The 23,900-nt window shown below is 43.5% G+C and overlaps 1 protein-coding gene across 1 annotated transcript in view; it reads left to right on the plus strand.

Annotated features, from left to right (window-relative positions):
* The window catches only part of LOC129695676 (A disintegrin and metalloproteinase with thrombospondin motifs 19-like), a 392,435-nt gene that overhangs the window by 168,629 nt on the left and 199,906 nt on the right, over positions 1–23,900 (plus strand). The window contains exon 9 of the mRNA XM_055632842.1: positions 10,166–10,306. Coding sequence (XP_055488817.1) covers positions 10,166–10,306 — 141 coding nt within the window. The remainder of the gene's footprint in view (positions 1–10,165; positions 10,307–23,900) is intronic.

Consider the following 23,900-nt stretch of genomic DNA (forward strand, 5'->3'; position numbering starts at 1 on the left):
ACCCATCCTCTGGAATTCCGCGGAAGCTCTCCTGGCAGCATTAGAGGACTCTCTCTCTGTCTCTCTGTCTCTTTGTCTGTGTTTCTCTGTCTGTCTGTCTCTGTCTGCCACTCTCTGTCTGTCTCTCTCTGTCTGTCTGTCTCTGTCTGTCTCTGTCTGTCACTCTCTGTCTTTCTCTCTGTCTTTCTCTCTCTGTCTGTCTCTCTTTCTCTTCTCTGCGCTGGCTGTAAGCCTGGGGCCGCCACTGCTCCAGGCCGGTGTCCGATCACCCCAGTCATCTCCGGCCGTCCCCAGACAGGGATGGGACACTCGGGATGGTTCGGGGATGGTAGTGAGACTCCGCTCATAAATTTGCCACCTGGGGTTATGAAGGAGAGGGGTGTATCGCTTTGTAGGAAGGAACTGCAGATGCCGGTTAACACCGAAGGTGGACGCAAAGTGCTGGAGTAACTCAGCGGGACAGGCAGCCTCTTTGGAGAAAAGGAATAGGTGATGTTTTGGGTCAAGACCCTTCTCCAGAGATGTTGCCCGACCCGCTGAGTTACTGCAGCATTTTGTGTGTATCCCCGTTGATGACTGGGGGTTAACCAACAGCCACTGGATAAGGCGAGAGGTGCAGCTGACTGTCCCCAGCCCGTCAGGGAACGGGTTTCTCAGGAGTTGGAGCAGAGTTGAGCTGGAGTTAGTGCTTCTTCTCCGCGCTCACTATAAGCCTGGGGCCGCATCTGCTCCAGGTCGGTGTCACGTCACCCTGGACATCTCCAGCCGCCCCTTGACAGGGATGGAACACTCGGGAGGGGACGGGGATCTGCCTCCTGGGGTTATGAAGGAGAGGGGTGCGTTGTTCACCCTGGGAATTAACCCTGTATAACCCGGCTTATACAGGGCAGCTCAAGTGAGACTGGAACCCATACACCCAGGCTTACCTTTACCTAGTTAGATTAATTTGGTTTAGAGATAGCACGGAAACAGGCCCGTCAGCCTACCAAGTTCAAGCCTATCACCCGTTCGCACTTGTTCTACATTATCTAACTCCGGTAGCAATTCAACAACACTTGCAGCGCCCAAGACCCGGGTTCGATCCTGACTACGGATGAATCACAGGTTTGTATCCACGCAGCAGCTCAGCTGCCGAGAATATTTATCTCGAGTGACCTATGACCTTAGCATGTGCAGTTGAAATACCAAACTCGCTTATTGGCCTCTACTGCCTGTGGCAGAGAATTCCACAGATTCCCAAGTTTCCGGGTGAAAATATTTTTCCTCATCTCGGTCATAAATGGCCTACCCCTTATTCTTAAACTGTGACCCCTGGTTCTGGACTGCCCCCACATCGGATCAGTAATTCATTAAGATCAATTCTTTAATGTATATCAAATAAATTAAATAAGCATGTAAAATTAACCATACCTTATGTTGCACCCAGTGTGCAATAAAAAATCCAACTCTAATCTACTGATAATTTTAAAATGTTTAAGAAAGAACTGCAGATGCTAGTAAAATCGAAGGTAGACAAAAATGCTGGGGAAACTCAGCGGGTGAGGCAGCATCTATGGAGAGAAGGAATTAAAAAATTATGACTAGTATTCTTGAACACCAAAAAATCGGAAGAAGGGTATTGACCCGAAACGTCACCCATTCCTTCTCTCCAGAGATGCTGCCAGTCCCGCTGAGTTACTCCAGCTTTTTGTGTCTATCCTAAAGGGCCTGTCCCACTGCGGCGACCTAATCCGCGAGTCCAGAAGAGTGTCTTCGACCTTCAAGCTCGAGGGCACTGTCCTGGAAAGCCTCGAGCTGGATCGACCGGCCGCGTTGAAACCGCGAGCTGCATTGACCGAACCGCGAGCTGCATCTACCGACCGCACACACAAACACACACGCAAACATAAATTGCGAAGGTGGGGGCCAGGGAAAGTGGATGAGTGCTGTCTGCGTGATGAAGAGGAAGGTAAATGGCTGCCACAGTGTACGGTAAGTCCTTTAGAGAGTGCGGGGGGGGGGGGGGGGGGTAGAGAGAAGGAATGGAGACACTTTTAAGAAGTATAATAAAGTTTAGCAGGCATTTTACCTACCAGTAGGTTTTCCTGGGTCCTGAAAACTGCAATGAGCCAATTAAAATGCCCAGTCAGTGAAGGAGATTGCCTACGGCTGCCTTCGAGTGCCTGTAACTAAATAGTGACCCCACTCCACTACACTACGAGTCAAAAACACCCATGTCGACCACATTTTACTCGCGGAAAACGTTTCAATATGCTGAAAATTTTTCCGCTACCTAGCTGAGGTCGCGAGTATACGGGAGCAAGAAGGAGAGTTCCGGCGACCTCACAGGACCTCCTAGAACCTCATGTCGACCATGCGGCGAGTTTGAGTCAAGGGCAAACACTTCTAAACTCGCAGATTAGGTCGCCCAAGTGGGACAGCCCCTTAAGAATATAATAGAAGCAGGAATATAATCTATTATAGATGCACAATTCAGTAAAGGAGTAGACTTTGACATGAAGCTTACTCGCCAAAATGTGTAGAAACAGAAGCTTCTTCTGGGTACTATAGTTTGAAGGCCGAAGGTGGAATGACCTTGGTTGTGGAGTGAAGATGATGAAGATTGAACAGTTTCCAGTTACCCTGTTGACTTGAAGCTTGTTGGAGACAAAGTGGACAGAAAATTGGCTTCATGGAAGAAAGCAGAGGGTGGTGGTGGAAGTAATAACCATATAACAATTACAGCACGGAAACAGGCCATCTCGACCCTTCTAGTCCGTGCCGAACACATAATCTCCCCTAGTCCCATATACCTGCGCTCAGACCATAACCCTCCATTCCCTTCCCATCCATATAACTATCCAATTTATTTTTAAATGATAAAAGCGAACCTGCCTCCACCACCTTCACTGGAAGCTCATTCCACACAGCTACCACTCTCTGAGTAAAGAAGTTCCCCCTCATGTTACCCCTAAACTTCAGTCCCTTAATTCTCATGTCATGTCCCCTTGTTTGAATCTTCCCTACTCACAGTGGGAAAAGCTTTTCCACGTCAACTCTGTCTATCCCTCTCATCATTTTAAAAACCTCTATCAAGTCCCCCCTTAACCTTCTGCGCTCCAAAGAATAAAGCCCTAACTTGTTCAACCTTTCTCTGTAACTTAGTTGCTGAAACCCAGGCAACATTCTAGTAAATAATAAAAAGGAACTGCAGATGCCGGTATTTATACCAAAGTTAGACCAAAAATGCTGAAGTAACTCAGTGGGTCTGGCAGCATCTCTGGAGAAAATAGATAGTTGATGTTTCAAAAGGACTAAAGGGGAAACTGGAGCCAGCAACAGATGACTTCAGGCAAGGAGGTTGCCAGACGTCATTTGTGGCTGGCCCTGTTTTTTGTGTCACTTCCAGTTTCTCCCTCCCCACTACAATCAGTCTGAAGAAAGATCTGTGCCGAAACATCACCTATCTATTTTTTCAAGAGATACTATCCGACCCGCTGACTCACTCCATTATTTTGGGTCAATCGGTGGTGGTGAACGGTTGCTTTTCGGACTGGAGGCCTGTGAATAGTGGTGTGCTTCAGCGATAAGTGCAGGCCCCATTACTGTTTGTGGATTATTTCAGCAATTTAGATGAGAATGTGCAAGGGCATGATCAGTGAAATTGCAGATGGCACAAAAGTAGGTTTGATCATAGACAGTGAATCGAAAATTACAGCAGGATCTTGAGCAGCTGGGCAAATGGGTTGAGGAATGGCTAAAGGAGATTATTGGAGATAAGTGTGAGGTATTCCATTTTGGGAAGTCAAACCAGGGCAGGACCTACACAGTGAATGGTTGGGCCCTGGGGAATGTTGTACACTAGATGGATCTAAGAGTACAGGTGTACAGTTCCCTGTAAGTGACATCAGAGCTAGATAGCTTGGTAAATAAAGCTTTTGGTATGTTGAGCCTTCATCAATCAGTATAGAAGTTGAGACATGTTACAGTTATACAACATGCTGGTGAGGCCACATTTAGAGTATTGTGTTCAATTTTGGTCACCCTTTTATGGGAAGGATGTCATTAAGATGGAAAGAGTGCAGAGAAGATTTATGAGGATGTTTGCCAGGACTTGAGGGCCTGAGCTTTTGGAAGAGATTGGGCAAACTAGAACTTTATTCATTGGAGCGCAGGAGGTTAAGGAGTGACCTTATAAAAGATAAAATCATAAGGGGAATTGATAGGGTGAATGCACAGTGTATTTTACCCAGGGTTGGGGAATCAAGAACCAGAAGAGTTAGGCTTAAGTGAGAGGGGAAAGATTTCATTTGGAATCTGAGGGGCTACGCTTTCATTCAGAGAGTGGTGAGTAGATGGAATGAGCTATCGTAAGGGATTGTTGAGGCAGGTACAATAACAATATTTAAGAGACACTTGGACAGGTACATGGCCAGAAAAAGAGGGATATGGACCAAATGCAGGCAAATAGTGCGTTTAGCTGAAGAATCTTGGTTGGCACAGATGTGTTCGGCTAAAGGGCCTATTTCCATGCTATATGATAATATGAAGAAGGTATAGGAGCCTGAAAACTAACATCCAAGTTCAGGAACAGTTTCTTCAATAGCCCATCAGGCTATTGAATACTACAACCAAATGAGCTCTGAAAAACATGGAGTTGGAAGCATTGTTTTTGTCTTTGCACCAGTATTGTTTGTTTATGTATGTGTGTGTGTATGTATATGTGTGCGTGTATGCATAACTATGTGTGTTCATATATGCATATACACATGTATCTATTATATATACATATATGTGCGGTTGTATGCAAAACAAAGCTTCACTGTACCTGGGACATGGGAATAAGGGCATAGACTATTTTCTAAATGGGTTGATAATCCAGAAATCGGAGGTGCAAAAGGGATTTTGGAGTGCTGGTGAAGGACTCCCAAAAAGTTAATCTGCAAGTCGAATCGGTAGTAAAGAAAACCAACTCAATGCCAGCATTTATTTCAAGAGGGCTTCTAAACAAAACAGGGATGTGATACTGAGGCTCAATGGCATGGGTAAGACTACATTTGGAATATTGTGAGCAATTTTCAGCACCATATCTGAGGAAGGATGTGCTAGCTCTGGAGAGGGTCCAGAGAAGGTTTTGAAGAATGATCGCAGGAATGAGTAGGTTAACCTTTAATGAACGTTTGTCGGCACTGGGCCTGTACTCGCTGGAGTTTAGAAGAAGGAGGGGGGACCTCATTGAAACATACAGAATAGTGAAAGGCTTGGATGGAGTGGATGTGGAGAGAATGTTTCCACTAGTGGGAGAGTCTGCGACGAGAGGTCATAGCCTCAGAATTAAAGGACATTCTTTTAGGAAGGAGATGAGGAGAAATTTCCTTTGTCAGAGGGTGATGAATCTGTGCAATTCTTTACCACAGATGGCTGTGGAAGCCACCAGTGGATATTTTTAAGACAGATATAGATAGATTCTTGATTAGTACAGATGTCAGGTTATGGGAAGAAGGCAGGCGTATGGGGTTAGGAGGGAGAGATAGATCAGCCAGAATTGAATGGTGGAGTAGACTTGATGGGCCGAATGGGCTAATTCTACTCCTATCCCATGACCTTATGCAATAAAGTATCATTGAATTCAACATGGAATGGTAATACATACATTTCTGAGGACAGCTAAATTTGAGAAAGTTTCTCCATTGACAGAGTCGAAGGCTTTATGACTTTGACAAGGGACAGGTACAGTGTTGGTGCTGGTCTCTACATTTTTCTTGAATTTGATCATTGGACCTCTTGATGAAATAAATCAACATTGCGACTTAGGTAGGAACTCTTTGGCCACAGGGAATATAATTTTGAGAGGGAACCTTGCAACAACGTGTGGGGTAGAGGGCAGTGGGACTCCTCTGTAGTTACTCCATTGGATGTATCTTTACATTTGACGATGGTCAAGATTACAACTTCTCTTAGATACACTGTCATGCACTTCTGTTCCCAGATGAAGTCATGGAGCCAGTAGTATTTCCTTGCCATGTTTTAGACCTTCAGCTGGGATTTCAGCTGCTGAAGAAGGCTCCAGAAACCTTGTTATATGTCAGCTGTTGGATGACCTTTTAAATCATGTGTTAGGCTGCATTACTGCTGAAATTGTGCAGATATTACACAGTGGAATGGAGACAGTCAGTGTTAAAGTAACAACATTTCAAAGACAAAATGATCGTTAGGGATTTGTTGTCAGTGAAAATTGGCTCTCTTAAGATTTATGTCAGGTCAGCATTCTATTTAGTATGAATACTCTCATTTGTCAAGAAACATTGTTTCAATGTCATATTTGAATGCAGACTTCTTGCAAATTAGCACGGTGCCACAGAAACACATTGGGGCAAAGAAGCATCTGCTTGCAAATATTAATATGAATAATTATCTTTGACAATGTTACAGCTCCAGAAGTAAAATAAAGTCATCATTGGCACAGTTTCTTCAGAGTATTGATGAGGGTTATTATATGCCGAGCAAGATAGCTCTTCGTACAAATTATTTATTTCTGCAAAGGCCTTTACTTTGAAATAAGCAGTATTTTATCGTGCTGCATTGAGGCACCCAATGATACCTGCCACAAAGCAAGTCTCAGACACGACCATGATATTTGAAGATCGTACAATGCACCAGTAAAAATGCTTTTAGTATAGTGTCATTTTACTATATTTACTTTAGTTAGATTGTTTACGCTAAAGAGTGATGAAGAATATTTGGGAAGAATATAGATTACAACAACCAAATTGATTTTTGGTTTGGTTTACATGTGCATTCACTGACGGCCTTTGTTTTTGATATACATTGACTGTCAACATGACAGTCAGTAAATTATATTCAAATTTAAAGTTGTGTCTGAGTAATGGAGTTGTACAGCACAGAAGTGCACCAGGTCCAAGCCAACTTTTTTGTCCATCTTCACCAATGAGGAAGATGACTGAACTTTATTGCTTCCCTCACAGTGGGAAACGTTGATTCCGCTGTGTGGGGATGTTTATGTTAAACTCTTATCGTGTATTGTTCTTTTTTTATTCGTATGGCTGTATGGTAACTCAAATCTCACTGTACCAATTGGTGCATGTGACAATAAATATAACTTGTAATCGATCCTATTTGCCCTCACTCAATCTGTATTCTTCTGCACCTTGCCTATTGATGTGCCTGTCAACACAAACCCAGTAATACAATTTTAATACAATTACAAATTTCAATGAAAAGAAAAACTTTCTCCTCAAATCTTCTTTGAAACTTCTTCCCCTCATCTTAAAACCATGCCCTCTTGTTTTTGATATTCTGTTAACCCTGTAATTCCCAAAGGATTACTATTCTGAGATATTTGTACTCAAAATGGAATTCTTCCTCACCCACCAGTTGCACTATGGATTTTAGTAGTTTCTACGATATGGGTTTATGTTGGAATACAGCATGGAAACAGACCCTTCAGCCTACTGAGTCCATGCCGACCAACGATTACCTATACTCTAGTTCTATCCACACAAGAGACAATTTTACAGAAGCCAATTAACCTTCCAACCAGCACATCTTTGGAATGTGGGAGAAATTGGAGCACCCAGAGAAAACTCACACGGTCGCAGGGAGAATGTAAAAACTCCTGACAGATAGCACCCATAATCAGGATTGAATCTGGGTCTCTGGTGCCGTAAGGCAGCAACTCTACCTCTGTGCCGCCTATGCAGTTATGTTATTCTGTGGGAAATATCCATCAGATTATAATGACAATTTTGCACAGGTAGCCACTTCATCTGATCTTAACTGTCTTAAATGCAGAGATCAGAGAGCAATTTTGCAGGTCATTTCTTTAGTCTAACATCGGTAGTGGGGAAACTGCTAGAGTCAGTTATTAAAGATGGGATAGCAGCACATTTGGAAAGTGGTGAAATCATTGGACAAAGTCAGCATGGATTTACGAAAGGTAAATCATGTTTGACGAATCTTATAGAATTTTTCGAGGATGTAACTAGTAGCGTGGATAGGGGAGAACCAGTGGATGTGGTGTATCTGGACTTCCAGAACGCTTTTGACAAGGTCCCACATAAGAGATTAGTATACAAACTTAAAGCACAAGGCATTGGGGTTCAGTATTGATGTGGATAGAGAACTGGCTGGCAAACAGGAAGCAAAGAGTAGGAGTAAACGGGTCCTTTTCACAATGGCAGGCAGTGACTAGTGGGGTACCGCAAGGCTCAGTGCTGGGACCCCAGCTATTTACAATATATATTAATGATCTGGATGAGGGAATTGAAGGCAATATCTCCAAGTTTGCGGATGACACTAAGCTGGGGGGCAGTGTTAGCTGTGAGGAGGACGCTAGGAGACTGCAAGGTGACTTGGATAGGCTGGGTGAGTGGGCAAATGTTTGGCAGATGCAGTATAATGTGGATAAATGTGAGGTTATCCATTTTGGTGACAAAACGGGAAAGCAGACTATTATCTAAATGGTGGCCGATTGGGAAAGGGGGAGATGCAGCGAGACCTGGGTGTCATAGAAACATAGAAACATAGAAATTAGGTGCAGGAGTAGGCCATTCGGCCCTTCGAGCCTGCACTGCCATTCAATATGATCATGGCTGATCATCCAACTCAGTATCCCGTACCTGCCTTCTCTCCATACCCTCTGATCCCCCTGGCCACAAGGGCCACATCTAACTCCCTCTTAAATATAGCCAATGAACTGGCCTCAACTACCCTCTGTGGCAGAGAGTTCCAGAGATTCACCACTCTCTGTGTGAAAAAAGTTCTCCTCATCTCGGTTCTAAAGGATTTCCCCCTTATCCTTAAGCTGTGACCCCTTGTCCTGGACTTCCCCAACATCGGGAACAATCTTCCTGCATCTAGCCTGTCCAACCCCTTAAGAATTTTGTAGGTTTCTATAAGATCCCCTCTCAATCTCCTAAATTCTAGAAAGTATAAACCAAGTCTATCCAGTCTTTCTTCATAAGACAGTCATGGTACACCAGTCATTGAAGGTAGGCATGCAGGTGCAGCAGGCAGTAAAGAAAGCGAATGGTATGTTAACTTTCATTGCAAAAGGATTTAAGTATAGGAGCAGGGAGTTTCTACTGCAGTTGTACAGGGTCTTGGTGAGACCACACCTGGAGTATTGCGTACATTGGTCTCCAAATCTGAGGAAGGACATTATTGCCATAGAGAGAGTGCAGAGACGGTTCACCAGACTGATTCCTGGGATGTCAGGACTGTCTTATGAAGAAAGACTGGATAGACTTGGTTTATACTCTCTAGAATTTAGGAGATTGAGAGGGGATCTTATAGAAACTTACAAAATTCTTAAGGGGTTGGACAGGCTAGATGCAGGAAGATTATTCCCGATGTTGGGGAAGTCCAGGACAAGGGGTCACAGCTTAAGGATAAGGGGGAAATCCTTTAAAACCGAGATGAGAAGAACTTTTTTCACACAGAGAGTGGTGAATCTCTGGAACTCTCTGCCACAGAGGGTAGTTGAGGCCAGTTCATTGGCTATATTTAAGAGGGAGTTAGATGTGGCCCTTGTGGCTAAGGGGATCAGGGGGTATGGAGAGAAGGCAGGTACGGGATACTGAGTTGGATGATCAGCCATGATCATATTGAATGGCGGTGCAGGCTCGAAGGGCCGAATGGCCTACTCCTGCACCTAATTTCTATGTTTAGAAACTTTACTGGTTCGATGGTCTGTGCTACTTTTCCAGCTTGCTTATTTTCTGACATAGCAAGTGCAAATGTGGAGCAAACATACCATATTCTAAAAAGAGGTCATTTTTGTTACATAAATGGCACCATCATTTATTTTGTTTCCTTTGTTCCTCAATAACCTACCATTTATTTTGTCGCCTTGTTACTATACATAAGAAATGACGCATGCTCTTTGAGAAACATACCTATCTCCTATAGGAATAATTATTTACGAGCATGATACAAATAATAAAATCAAATCAAATCAAGCTGAAAAATTAAATTGTTAAAAGAACATGGGCTAACTCTTAAGTTATTTTATAAGTCCTCATCTAACATATTTGAAGTGATTAACAGATTCATAACATATGTATAACAAATGTTCTGCTACTGACATACTTCAGATGTACTTTTAATTTGTTTTTATCTGTCAGTTAAACAAATGCATTTTTTTTAAACTTTCCTTCAAATTCAGTATGGGAATGAATCATGACAATGATCATCCATCCTGTGCAGATGGCCTCCATATCATGTCCGGGGAATGGATCAAAGGACAAAATTTGGGTGACGTGTCCTGGTCGCAATGCAGCAGGGATGATCTGGAAAGATTTCTCAGGTATGTACATGGCAGACTCACTTACTATCTAAAGCTGTTATCGTGCTGCAGCAATTTAATGTAATAGACAATAGATGCCGTGTAGATGTCAGGTCATATTTACTTCTTGACCAAATATTGTTGTTTGTTTCCATTCTTAGATATAAAAAGGGAAAAGATATATGTAAATGGATGTTGTGAGGTTTAATTTCCCTCTGCTGGTTTGTTTAATATCAGATTTATTTTTTTGCTATTTTGGTGCAATCATTAAATCGTTTAATGTGTAATTGGGTGATAACAAAAGTGCAAATATATTAGCTGGTATGCCCAGAGGAAATTAAACCATTAAATGGATTTGAAAAAGTCTGTGCATTTAATAATGTTATGTTAATAACTTATTGGCACAATTGTATTCTCTTGGAGGGAACATTCCACAATAAAAGTCTAACATTGTTAACATTAGTTCTGTTGTAGCAAAATTCCCATCTAGTATTTTACTGTGATTGAGGTGATCTTTTGTGTTTTCTGTATGTATATATACATTTGTACCAATGCATGATTGCCGAATGTTTTATAGTTTATATGGAACCCGATCAAGTTGTGATTAAATATTACTGTTTATGTTAAGGTTTAGACATCTCAAGACATTATTCCCTGTTTTACACATTTAAAATTTACATCAATGCTGTGGGCAGCTCTGAAACATGCAACCCACCAGATTAATAAAGCAATCTCTTGATATTCTTTGATTGCTTGAGAAAACACAGGCAAATGTATTGGGCAATGGTTGAATTCCCTTTCTGCTGTTTCACTAGTCAATTCGCTGGTCATCAATCTGCCACAGTTTCCTTAAGATTATAATTTAATTATGCTAATCTTTTGTACAGTTTCTCAGTGGTAGAGTATAGATCATACAGTTTGCCATTTTCATCTCAGGGTCTGAAGGATAAAACAGAGGTATCTGTTTGTGAGCACTATATGGCTTGGGTCTCTGTATTGGACACTAATTTGGTAGTTTCGAAAAGAGACAATGGAAAGCAAAATACCTCAGAGTTTGGAGGACATGACCTTTACGTTCAAAAATTTTCAAATTTAATGCTCCGACATTATTGACAGTTATCAAGGCCGTAAGCCAAGTGCGAGCTTTACTGCTACAGCTCTGAAATAATGCATTAGAGCATTACTCAAATTATTTTAACATTCATGCGATTATGATTCATTGTGGTACTAATGGTGTGCATAATTGCTCAAAGAATGAGGATTTTATCTCCAAGGGTGGAGATTTCTCGTTTTGCCTCTATAATCGTACAGTGTGGGAACAGGCCCCTTGGCCCAACTTGCCCATGCCAACCAACATGCCCCATCCACTCTAGTCACAGCTGCCCGCACTTGTCCCATAACTCTCCAAACCTATCCTACCAATGTACCTGTCCAAATGTCCCTTAAATGTTATGATAGTACCTGGCTCAACCACCTCCTCTGGCAGCTCATTATATATGCCCACTGCCCTTTGTGTAAAAAAAAAAGTTACCCCTCAGGTTCCCATTAAACCTATGTCCTCTGGTTCTCGATTCCCCTATTCTGGGCAAAAGACTGTGCATTTACCTGATCTATTCCTCTCATGATTTTGTACATCTCTTTAAGGTGACCCCTCATCCTCCTGCACTCCGACTCCTTGATATAGCTCATGCCCTCGAGTGCTGGCAGCATCCTAGTAAATTATCTCTGTACCCTTTCCAGCGTGACAACATCTTTCTGATAACATGGTGATCAAAACTGAATTCAATACTCTAAATGTGGCCTCACCAATGTCTTATACAACTATAACTTAACTTCCCAACGTCGCTACTCAATACTCTGAATAATGAAGGCCACTGTGCTGAAAGCCTTTTTGACCACTATGTATCTGCATTCCTAGATCCCTCTGCTCTACAACACTCCCCACAGCCCTACCATTCACGGTGTAGGTCCTGCCCATGTTAGACTTCCCAAAATGCAACCCCTCACATTATCTCTGCATTAAATTCCATTAGGCATTCCTCAGCCCACCTGCCCAACTGATCAAGATCCTGCTGTTATTTTCACCAACCATCTTCATTATCTACAATACCACCCACTTTAGTGTAATCTGCAAACTTGCTAATCATGCCTTGTATGTTTGTTCAAGGTGGACAAAACCAGCCAGGAGTATGAAATTATGTAAACGGGAAGTAAATACCTGCTCTTCCAGAATAACCATCACTGGAGGGATTTTGTGCAAAGGTTATGCTGGTTTGCATCTAGCAACAAAGTATGTAAAGCAGACTTTAAATCAATGCAGAAACAAGGTACTGCAGATGCTGGTTGACAAATAAAACACACACAAAAAGAGTTTGAGTGAATCAGTGGGTCAGGCAGCATCCCCAGATAACATGAATAGATAATGTTTCAGATCGGGATCCTTCTTTGGACACAATCATTCAGAACCAATGCCACCATCTTCCCATGATGAGGTGCTGGCATCTCCCAGTGCAAATAAATTAAATGTGGAAAATGTCACCTATATTTAGTAGCCAGTGCTCAATTAACATCTCAATGATATGAAAACGGCAGAAAACAAAAACTAATCAAGCTATTCCAACGCAATCCAAATGTTAAAGGCAACAGGTCTCATTCTGGCCAGGAGCATCAAAGACCCTGGAATGATTGGAAGTCTCACCCTGTCAACATTGTAATGACTTGAGGATTATTATGTCTTCAGAAGGAACATTGTCCTCCTCCATCCATTTATCTATATAATGTTATATCCATAACAGTTTCAAATAGCTTATGTGTTAAGTGCAAAATTGGCTCAAACACACCAGATAATATAAAATACAATTGACTCTTGATTTTGGCAGCTTTCAGTCATATTTAGTCACTTTCAAATTTAGAGATATAGTATAGAATCAGGCCCTTCGGCCCACCCAATCCTTGCCGACCAGCAATCACCCTGTACACAAACACTATGCTACACACAGTTTACATTTTAAAAAATTTACAGAAGCCAATTAACCTACAAACCTATACGTCTTTGGAGTGTGGGAGGAAACCAGAGCACTCGGAGAAAACCCATGTGGTCACATGGAGAAAGCACGAACTCCATAAGACAGCACCCATAGTCTGGGTCGAATCAGGGTCTCCAGCGCTGTAACTAAAGAGTAAGGGGGGATGGTGTGGGGGGGGGGCCTGGAAAGGAGAGGTGAGGCTGGGGCTAAGCCTGGCAAGTGCTAGGTAGATACTGGTGAGGTGGGTGAATGGCAGATGGATACACAAATTATCCAATTTCAAGTTACTATTGCCCCACCATCTTCCACCACCCTAGTCACCCTACTTCTTTCCCATCCTCTGTTCCCAAGCCTCTTATTTTCCATTTATAACCCTCATTTTCTCCTTCCACCCATACCCCTCCCTCCAGTTTCACAGTTAACTCCACCTCCTTCCTTGACTGACAATCCTTTGTCTCCTTTTCATCTCTAGCCTTTGACATACTCCACCCATCTGTCAACCCATTCCTGAATCATCCTGTCACTTGTCAGGCATTGCCCCACCACATCCTCATCTCTCTTTTTTCCAGCTTTCTCCGCACGACTCCATCAGTCCGATCAAGGGTCCCAACCCTAAATGTCGTCTGTCCATTCCCTCCATCGTTGTTGCCTGATTTACTGAGTTCCACCAGCTGTTTGCATTTTGCTCTTATTTTATAGCATTGCTTGTTAAGAATAACAAATTCTGCCAAGCTTAACAAAATATTTTACAGAAATATTTCTGATTGCTTATGAAGCTTTCTTCTGCACTTGACTTTTGAATTTGGGCATCATAGTTCAGATCTTAAACATAAATAACTAATAATGCACAAAGCGTTCCTTCTGTAATATAATACATTATGGGTTTTCACTGCACTCAATGTATAAACTGCCTGAAGAGGTTCCTGGAGGTTCATTGCATGGGGTGAGGCTATTCAACCTATCATGTCTATGCCAGCTCATGCCTTTTTTGTGTTAAGGCAACAGTGCCTCGAATGTCTTCTCTATTTTCCCTTCCCTGTTATTGATCTTGCTTCATAGAAAAAAACATTGTTCAGGAGTTCAGGTTGGCTCTTCAATTTTTTGGGGGGAAAAGATGCTGGTTCTGGAAATGTATTCTAAATTAAATAAGGACAGCAGAAAAAACACTTGCAAAGTGCTTTTCAGTGTAATTAAGATCCTTAGTGTTGCACAAGTTTATTATTAAAACAGTTTACAGTGAAGCAAGTATGCAAATATTTGAGCAGATGACCAGCATGGGCAAGCGGAGTGTTAAGGAAATTCTCAAGTGAGAAAAGAGGCAGAGAGTGTTATGATGAACAATTACGGGACATAAGAATTTGCCAGGACAGCTAACACCATGACATCTAACAGGAGAATGACTTTATTAAGGAATGTTCAAGAGGTTTGAATTAGGGGATTGATAATAACTGGCTGCAGGGCTAGTACTTACAGGAGATGTGGTGGACTAGGTGGGGAGGCATAGTCATGGGTGGAGTGGAAAAGAGGATTAGAATTAAAAAAATAAGCCTTTAGGTTAGCCATGTTGATGGGTGAATCTGGGAGTGTATCCATGTCTGGAGTAAAAAGAGGAAGAAAGACCAAGTTTAACCTAGGATTGTTTTGAAAGTTGTCATCTCTACTGCCAGCAAAGAGCACTTTGGCAGTTATGTCCTGACCGGCCAGCATTCTGCCCTCGAGTGGTGAACCATTGAACCTGACCTTGCCCTCTGCTGGTTAAGTAACCCTGCTGGCAACCTTTTAGAAATGAGACAAAAATTGTGATATATGTGTGGCAATTGTTTTGTAAACCCATGGATAGAGCACCTCCACATTTCATCTTGTCGGTCAGTGACTTGAGAACAGATGTGTCAATCAAAGTGCCTGCGCTTTCAACTGCGATCAGGTGCAGCAACCAGCAAGGTCCCAAAACACATGGAACGACTTCTGTCACCAGCTGCAGCCACAGAGCACTCGGCCTCTTTAAATTATCCCAGTTTGTTTTACACTACAATTAAACCTTGGCTCTGCACCTGCTCACTGCCATTCCCTGCCCTCCTGGAGTATATTTTCAAGAACCTCAGAAATATTGTAATTAGTCGATCCGGAGATTTTGGAGTCAGTGACAAGAAGCCCGACATTGCTGATGATCAGCTGCTGCAGTGAGGACTTGGTTATTCCACTGCATTATCTTTGCCTTCTGTGTGGAGTTACCCTGTCTTTCATCCCAGCTATGGGTTACTTTCAGACATATTTCATATCACTCGCTTCACTCCCACCCTAACGTCGTCTTTCCTGGTGAAGATAATTATGTTGGGTAGTCTTCTAGTGTCAGACGGCTGCCCGGGTAATCTGGGGTTAGAGGCTCGATAGCACAAAGCTCTCTACATTTGTAATGAGATCAAAGGTGAAATTTGAACTCTACACTGACAGGAGTCATGCTGTTCTTGTCTATGTTAAGGTCAGACCAGGATTAACATGAGTTATTTCAGGTTCAGTTGAAGCACGTGGAAGTTTTAACCGAAAACCTCTGTCATTCAAGATCTTTGTGAGTTCTGATTTGGAAAATCCAACAATTGGCTGTGCGAAAAAAAAAATATTAGAATGCGTTTTTCTTTTTTTAATCCATAGACGTACTAATTTTTTTCAGAGGTGATCATTTATATGCACGTTCTTCTCATTGTGCTTGTCCTTATTGGAATAATTATTGTGTAAAGATTATGCAAATATATTGATGCAGAAATAGTAATTAATTTCTTTGCAATGTGATTGAGATGAGGATAAAGATGTTAAATTCCTTTACACCAGGAATATGTGTAAATAATCTCCTGATAAACTAGTGACAGGCAGTAATGTGCTTTTTAATTTATCTACTGGATAATGTTTCAATGAAACTTATTAAAGATGTACTTACCATCATATCATTCAGATTTTATCTGTTTCCCCTAGTAGCTTGATGCAAATTCAAAATCATGCTGCTAGCAGCTGACAAATGTGTAGCTGAAACCAGAAATCTTGACTGCAATTTAGACAAAAAGATATGACAATTTATTTTTCCCCACTCTGTCACGTTTGTTTCAGACAGCTGCACACTAAGCATGGCTTCTAGTGCCATCCTATGCTTGTCTCAATGAATGTTAATGTAATGGGAGGTCAGCAAAGTTTCTTCAACATAATTCACTTCTGCGGAAACATTTGCTGTACACCACTGATTGTTGATAGATTGAATATATTCATCAATCTTACTCTGTTTTATATATTGTTGGCAAGTTCGTGAAAATGTTCTGCTGGATCTCATCACAAAGTGATCCGTAATGTGTTGTAACGCCCCATGTAAAACAGAAGAGCAACAATCCAAATGAATTTAACGTTTCATTTTATTGGGAAAATCGGATTAGGTTTCGCAAATCATTACTTCTGGGGCATTGGTATCCCAGCTGGAAAGTATGCAGATGTTTTGATGAGGACACATCTAGGTTTGGCGGTAATGATCAGTAATTCATCAAAGTCCATCGTCCAAGGATAGACTTGATAAATGACTCCTTGCTGATGGAAATTAGCCAGTACTTGTGAAGCTTAGTTTCTGTGTGAATTGGCAGCTTGGGAATTCACAAACCAAAATAGCTCCAAAAAATAATTGATTTAGATAGAATAAACCACTGAATAAAAATTAGCATCACATCTTCCTGCACAAAAGCTATTTTTATGTTGAGCGAACTTCTTCAGAAATCATCATCTTAATTAGTTAAGTCCTCAATGTGTATTTTTCAATTAAGAAAGTACAACATTGTAAGTTACCATGCACAACTTGGCACAATAACTGCTGCAGGCTGATAATAAGCAAGTTCCGAACATGGATGCACATAGTTGTTTGATCAGTAGATCCTGTTAATACACTCATTCAAATGTATAACCACAGTATTGCTACTTTTGACTTCAAGCAAGGTTTAGTTACTGTTTAATGTTATGGTTTTGCTGGTGTTCAATGCACGAATGTTCACAAAGTTAGAATGCAGAACACATTTCAACCGATGAGACTTTTAAGTATGACCACCACGCACAGAGGAGTTTTGTGGGAGCAACATATGTGCTTAATAATGGCCAAACAATGATGTGTGCTATTTGTTCTTGGCCTTAACACCTAGCAGTGATAGGTATCAATCATCATGGCTTTTGGACAGAAATCAAATAGTGGTAATCCCCACTTCCTGAAATTGTAATCAGCTTTTGATAGCAGATAAAATAATGATTATTGTTGTACCTTCTGCATTTGTGAGAAGGACATTGAATGTGAGCATTAACAACAGCTACTGATCAAACAACTGTATGTGTACATGTTTCTGAACATTCTTAGCATCAGCCTAAAACACTTATTGTGCCAAGGTGTCAAGTCAAATCAGAAAGAAGATTAAACAGTGGTATGAATTCAATTTTTACAGACATGGAATTACATTTAAATATGTATAAATATCGATTGGGGCGCCATAGAATACTTTTTATTATTTTCTTCAATGCTGTAGGATTTTTACATCTGCCTGTGAGAGCTGTTATTGCTGAAAGATATCACCTCTGATAGGACAGATCTTTCTCAGTATGGCAATGGTATTCTAGCTTTGATATTTCTGCATTCACTTGGAGTGGAACTGAAGCTGCAATCTTCCGTCTCCGAACCATGGTTGCTACCAATGAAGTCACTGTTTTTCAACGTCGCTTCCACATGATCAATCAATACCGAAACAATTTCAAACGGATGTATTGTTTCCTACAAGGCTTGATGGGAATATTTCTAATAGTACCTTTCCTCCTTTGGGAAAAGTTCCTGAAAGAGAACTTAAACTTTAAATAGACCAAGTGCAGACCCGCTGGGTCTGTTCCCCCCAACGTGCGATGGGGGGGGTGTGCTGCGTCTTCACACGCACACTAACCACCCCCCACACACACACACAGGGGGGGGGGGGGGGTAGGGGATGAGAGGGGGATAGGGGGAGACGGGGTGGGTGAGGGGAGAGGGGGGGGGGGGGGGGGGGGAGGGAGGGGGGAAGGGAGGGGAGGGAGGGAGGGAGGGAGGGAGTGGAGGGGAAGAGGGGGAGGGGGAGGGTAGAGGAGGGGGAGAGAGAGGGCAGGGGAAGAGGGGGAGGGGAGAGGAGGGAAAGAGGGGGGGGGGAGAGGTGGAGAGAGGGGGGGGGAGAGAGAAGGGGAGGGGGAGGTAGATGGAGTAGAGGGTATTCCTTTTAGCCTGTATCTGTACTGTGGACGGATTGAATGTAATCATGTGTAATCTCTGCACTGACAGGATAGAACACGACAAAAAAACATTTCACTGCACCTCGGTACAGGTGACAATAATATACCAAACTGTAGATTAACCCTTATTAATTCATGCCATTTATAATCTCCACTACACATATGTGCATACCACCCTTTACATGGTATTACGGTACTACACAACTTTACACTTACAAGGTCACCTAACTCACTCTCTCTCTCTTACAAGCCAGCGGAGCAAGATGAGAATTGCTGGCTGTTTGAATGTTCCTGTTTGCCTATGGAATAAAGATTGATTTTCACTATGTGTGTGCTGCTGTGGATCATTCATAAACATGATGTCATAGTCTTGAACCTTGCCTCCAACTCTTTTGCCTGAATTTATTTTAGTTTATTTTTTCAACATTGAACCATGGCAGGTTCCTTCCGTAAACCAGATCCTTCATTGAACTTGCCGAACGTTGGCGCATCTTCAAAGTGGAATTCGGAATTTTCATAGATACTGCCCACCCTGGAGCTGCTCCCCACACCGTTGCATCAATTCTCCGCAACGTAGCGAGCACAGAGGCTGTCCTGCAGGCACAGGATTTCTACCACGCCCCAGAACATACCGATGCAGTAACACATGTAATCACCCCGGCAGAGTCCATCAGAGACCTCATCTGCCTTCTCCGAAAGTTCAGAAACCTGTGTCAACTTCGCACTAACGTTATCATGGCGCACCAGAAGTTTTTTTCCCATAACCAACAAGAGGGCGAGACGGTCGAATCCTACATTGGTGCCCTCAAGAGCATTGCAGCCAGATGCCACTTCCAAGACGGCGACGTACACATCTGCGGCAGACTTGTATATGGCATCCTGAATGACAAGGTGAGAAAAGAATTACTCCGGGATGAGGAGCTTACACTAGATAAGGTTGAACGTGCCTGCTGGGTTGCAGAATACGCTGACACCCATACCAAAGCCCTGGGACCAGGACCACACTCTGCCTACGATGTCCATGCCTTCTATTGGTCCCTGCAACAAACAACCTCTCAACAACTGCCAACAGCTCCAGGGAGGTTAACTGATCCTCTGGTCCATAACTGTGGTAATTGCGGTGGCTCACACCCTATATTTCGTGAGCAATGCCTCGCATATGGCAAAACTTGTCACTACTGCAAAAAGAAAGGTCACTTTATCCGGTGCTGCTGTGCTCGTGCCAACAGGGCCCAGCCACAGCAATCTCTCTATGCGCTTGAGGCCTCACTTTCCCATGAGGCACTGACAGAATCAACAGTTCCAGCAGAACCACGACCGCAGCACCTGCAAGAAGTCAGCCAAAACATACATTCTTGTATACCCAACTCACCGCCTACAGACAGTGATCCCGTGACAATGCTCAGTATCGACAACACCAGAGTTGCTACTAAGATAGATACCGGAGTGAGATGTAACGTGGTCTCTCTATCAGACTTCCAAAGAATTCACAACAACAAAATTGTCATGAAAACAAACTCAAAGTTGCATCCATTTGGTGGGGGGGAGTTGCAATCTGTTAGTACGGTCATGTTACAATGTCATCTAGCGTCTCAAGTTTACAACTTTGTTAGGGGGAAGGGGGGGCAGTTGCAACCGCGTATGGTACTCTTCTTCGGCAAAACTGTTACAAGTTGCCATCTCTCAAAAGTCCCACCCTACAAGCTTTACAAAATGTGTCTTGGAGTTTTAAAAAATGCATTTCGTTGTCTCTGTAGTAGGGGACAATGCCCCTCCTTGAATCTTTCAGGGACATTGACAATGGGCTAAGAGTCGCGATACCGGACTTACTCTTCAAATCCGGGAAATACCGTTGTGTCTAGTTGTCGACCTCACCCACCTCAAAATGTCCGACCCTACAACGCCCTGCTCCCTTTCAATACAAAAACCTTTTTGATAACCACTGACAATGCAAGCTTCCCACACAATACAAAGCATTGTAACCGACAAAGGCAAGTCATACCTGTCGTTCGTTCTCGACAACAAATCCTGTCGTTCGCACGCACGCAATGAAGGACTGCGTCAAAGCCGAGCTAGACAGAATGGAAACACTGGGCATGATAGCCCATGTCAACGACCCCTCCTACTGGGTCTCCACCATGGTCGCAGCAGTCATGTAGAACAAAGACAAAATAAGGATCTGCATCAAACCCAAAGATTTAAACATTGCCATCAAACGACCACACCACCCGATGCGGGCGGTGGAAGAAGTCGCAGCCAACCTGGGTATAGCCACTAGACCATGCATCCTCCATGTTAATCACATTCACGATGCCCTTTGGATGCTACCGATTTTTACAAATGCCATTTGGCATCAATTCAGCCAGTGAGGTTTTCCAACGTACTATGGAACAACTCTGCTGGCTACCCATGCGACATAATCATGGACGATATCCTGGTCATCGGGCGCAATGCACAAGAACAGGATTCAAACCTGAAGCAGGTCCTGGATCGTGTCAGGGAGGTAAATCTCAAACTCAACCCTCTCAAGTGCAGGTTTCGGGTCGACGAAGTGACTTAAGTGGGCCACGTGTGTTCACCAATGACGGATTCAGGCCAGACCCATCGAAAACCATTGCCATCAACAAAATGCCCACAAGGATACCCAATGGTACCGGCACCAACACCAGCACCCAGAGGGCATTTGAAACCCTCAAACAACTAATGTTTTGCGCTCCAACCCTCACATACTTTGATGCCAAGTTACCTGTCACCCTCACCTCTGATGTCTCCCAGTATGGACTGGGCGCTGCTTGCCTACAAGACGGCGGGAAGGGTCCCAGACCATTTGCCTATGCCTCACCATGCCCCTTCAAGCAGTGCACTGCCATTCAATATGATCATTTTGCTGCAATCATCCAACTCCGATCACGGTCGAAAACAGATCCCAGTCCCTGCCAGTATCTCTCCACATGGCACCCTCTAGATCCCCTTTAGGCCACAAGGGCCATTCGGCATCGAACTTGCCTCTTCAATATGATCATGGCTGATCATCCAACTGAACTGGCCTCAACCCTCTACCCTCTGTTTCCCTTTAGCCACAAGGGCAGAGAGTTCCCTCTTAAATTCATGAACCACTCAACTCTCTGTGAAAGAGTTCCAGTTTTTCACCATCTCGGTTTTAAAAAAGGATTTCCCCCTTATTCTTAAGCTGTGACCCCTTGTCCTGGACCTCCCCAACATCGGGAACAATCTTCCTGCATCTAGCCTGTCCAATTCCTTAAGAATTGTGTAAGTTTCTATAAGATCCCCTCTCAATCTCCTAAATTCTGGATAGTACAAACCAAGTCTATCCAGTCTTTCTTCATAAGACAGTCCTGACATCCCAGGAATCAGTCTGCTGAACGTTCTCTGCACTCCCTCTATGGCAATAATGTCCTTCCTCAGATTTGGAGACCAAAACTGTACGCAATACTCCAGGTGTGGTCTCACCAAGACCCTGTACAACTGCAGTAGAACCTCCCTGCTCCTATACTCAAATCCTTTTGCTATGAAAGCTAACATACCATTTGCTTTCTTCACTGCCTGCTGCACCTGCATGACTTTCAATGACTGGTGTACCATGACACCCTGGTCTCGCTGCATCTCCCCTTTTCCTAATCGGCCACCATTTAGATAAACCATTTAGTCTGCTTTCCTGTTTTTGCCACCAAAATGGATAACCTCACACTTATCCACATTATACTGCATCTGCCAAACATTTGCCCACTCACCCAGCCTATCCAAGTCACCTTGCAGTCTCCTAGCATCCTCCTCACAGCTAACACTGCCCCCAGCTTAGTGTCATCCGCAAACTTGGAGATATTGCCTTCAATTCCCTCATCCAGATCATTAATATATATGAGCACTGAGCCTTGCGGTACCCCACTAGTCACTGCCCACCATTGTGAAAAGGACCCGTTTACTCCTACTCTTTGCTTCCTGTTTGCCAGCCAGTTCTCTCCATCCACATCAATACTGAACCCCCAATGCCATGTGCTTTAAGTTTGTATACTAATCTCTTATGTGGGACCTTGTTGAAAGCCTTCTGGAAGTCCAGATACACCACATCTACTGGTTCTCCCCTATCCATGCTACTAGTTACATCCTCGAAAAATTCTATAAGATTCGTCAGACATGATATACCTTTCGTAAATCCATGCTGACTTTGTCCTTACCGCGTTTGTAGGTTAGTCTGATGTCATACCTCTGTAGACTTCCTAGTGGCACAAACAGCTGCAGACGAAACGCTACAATCGCTGGTCACTGTCATCCGCCGCGGCTGGCCAACAGCTCCACCTGCCACAAGCTTTCCGCCCATTTCACCCTGTCCACGACGAACTGGTCATTCAAGACGGCGCCATAATGAAAGGACATAAGGCAGTCATCCCGACTTCTCTTCACAGCAAGGTTCCTACTCAGGTTGGTTCGAAATCGACCTGCTCGGTAACCCGACCTCAGCCACGTTCATTCAGAAACTAACTCGCCACTTCTCTATCCACGGAGCCCCCTGAAAGCTACTCGCAGACAATGGAACTCAATTCTCCAGTCAACTCTTCAGGAATTTCATGAAAAACTGGGACTTTCATCACACCACCAGCAGCCCCGAGTACCCGCAGTCCAACGGCCTGGCTGAGCGAGCGGTAGGAAGTGCAAAAGGACTAATGGAACGCTCACACAGGGCCGGCTCTGATGTTTATCTCGACCTGTTCAACTTACGGAACATCGCCCGCGACCCTCTCCTGGGATCTGCAGCCAAACGGCTCGTGTCACGGCGAACCCGCTCCACTCTGCCTATGGCCAAGCAACTACTAGAACCACAAATTCGTGCACCGTCAATTATCCAATCCCAGCTCCAGCTGTGACATACAAAGAAAATACTACGATAAAACCAGCTCTCTGCTTCAACCACTCAACAAGGGACAGGTTGTCTGCTAGCGGTCACTCTGAGGTTACAGCCACCTTAGAGTCATTCCCGGGTCCACCGCAGAACCACGCTCGTACATGGTCAGTATTGACAACGGCATCTATCGGCAAACCCGCCAACACATCCTCCCAGTTAAGGAACCGGTACCTCCACGTCCTTATCCGGACCAGCCCGCCAGTCTTCTCTCACACTCCGTGAATGCTACTCCAGCGATTCCTCTGCCAGTGCCAGCGCCATTCCTGCCTTCCCCGGTGCCCCCCATCTCCACCGGTATCTTCTCTTCCGAATTCGCCTGATAAGGGACTTGCTCCCTCAGAGAAGGATGAGGTGTATGAGGGGTACTACCGTACACATGCACGTCATGTCGGCAAGCCAAATCCGC

Source organism: Leucoraja erinacea, chromosome 3 (assembly GCF_028641065.1).
Source record: "Leucoraja erinacea ecotype New England chromosome 3, Leri_hhj_1, whole genome shotgun sequence".
NCBI lineage: Eukaryota > Metazoa > Chordata > Chondrichthyes > Rajiformes > Rajidae > Leucoraja > Leucoraja erinaceus.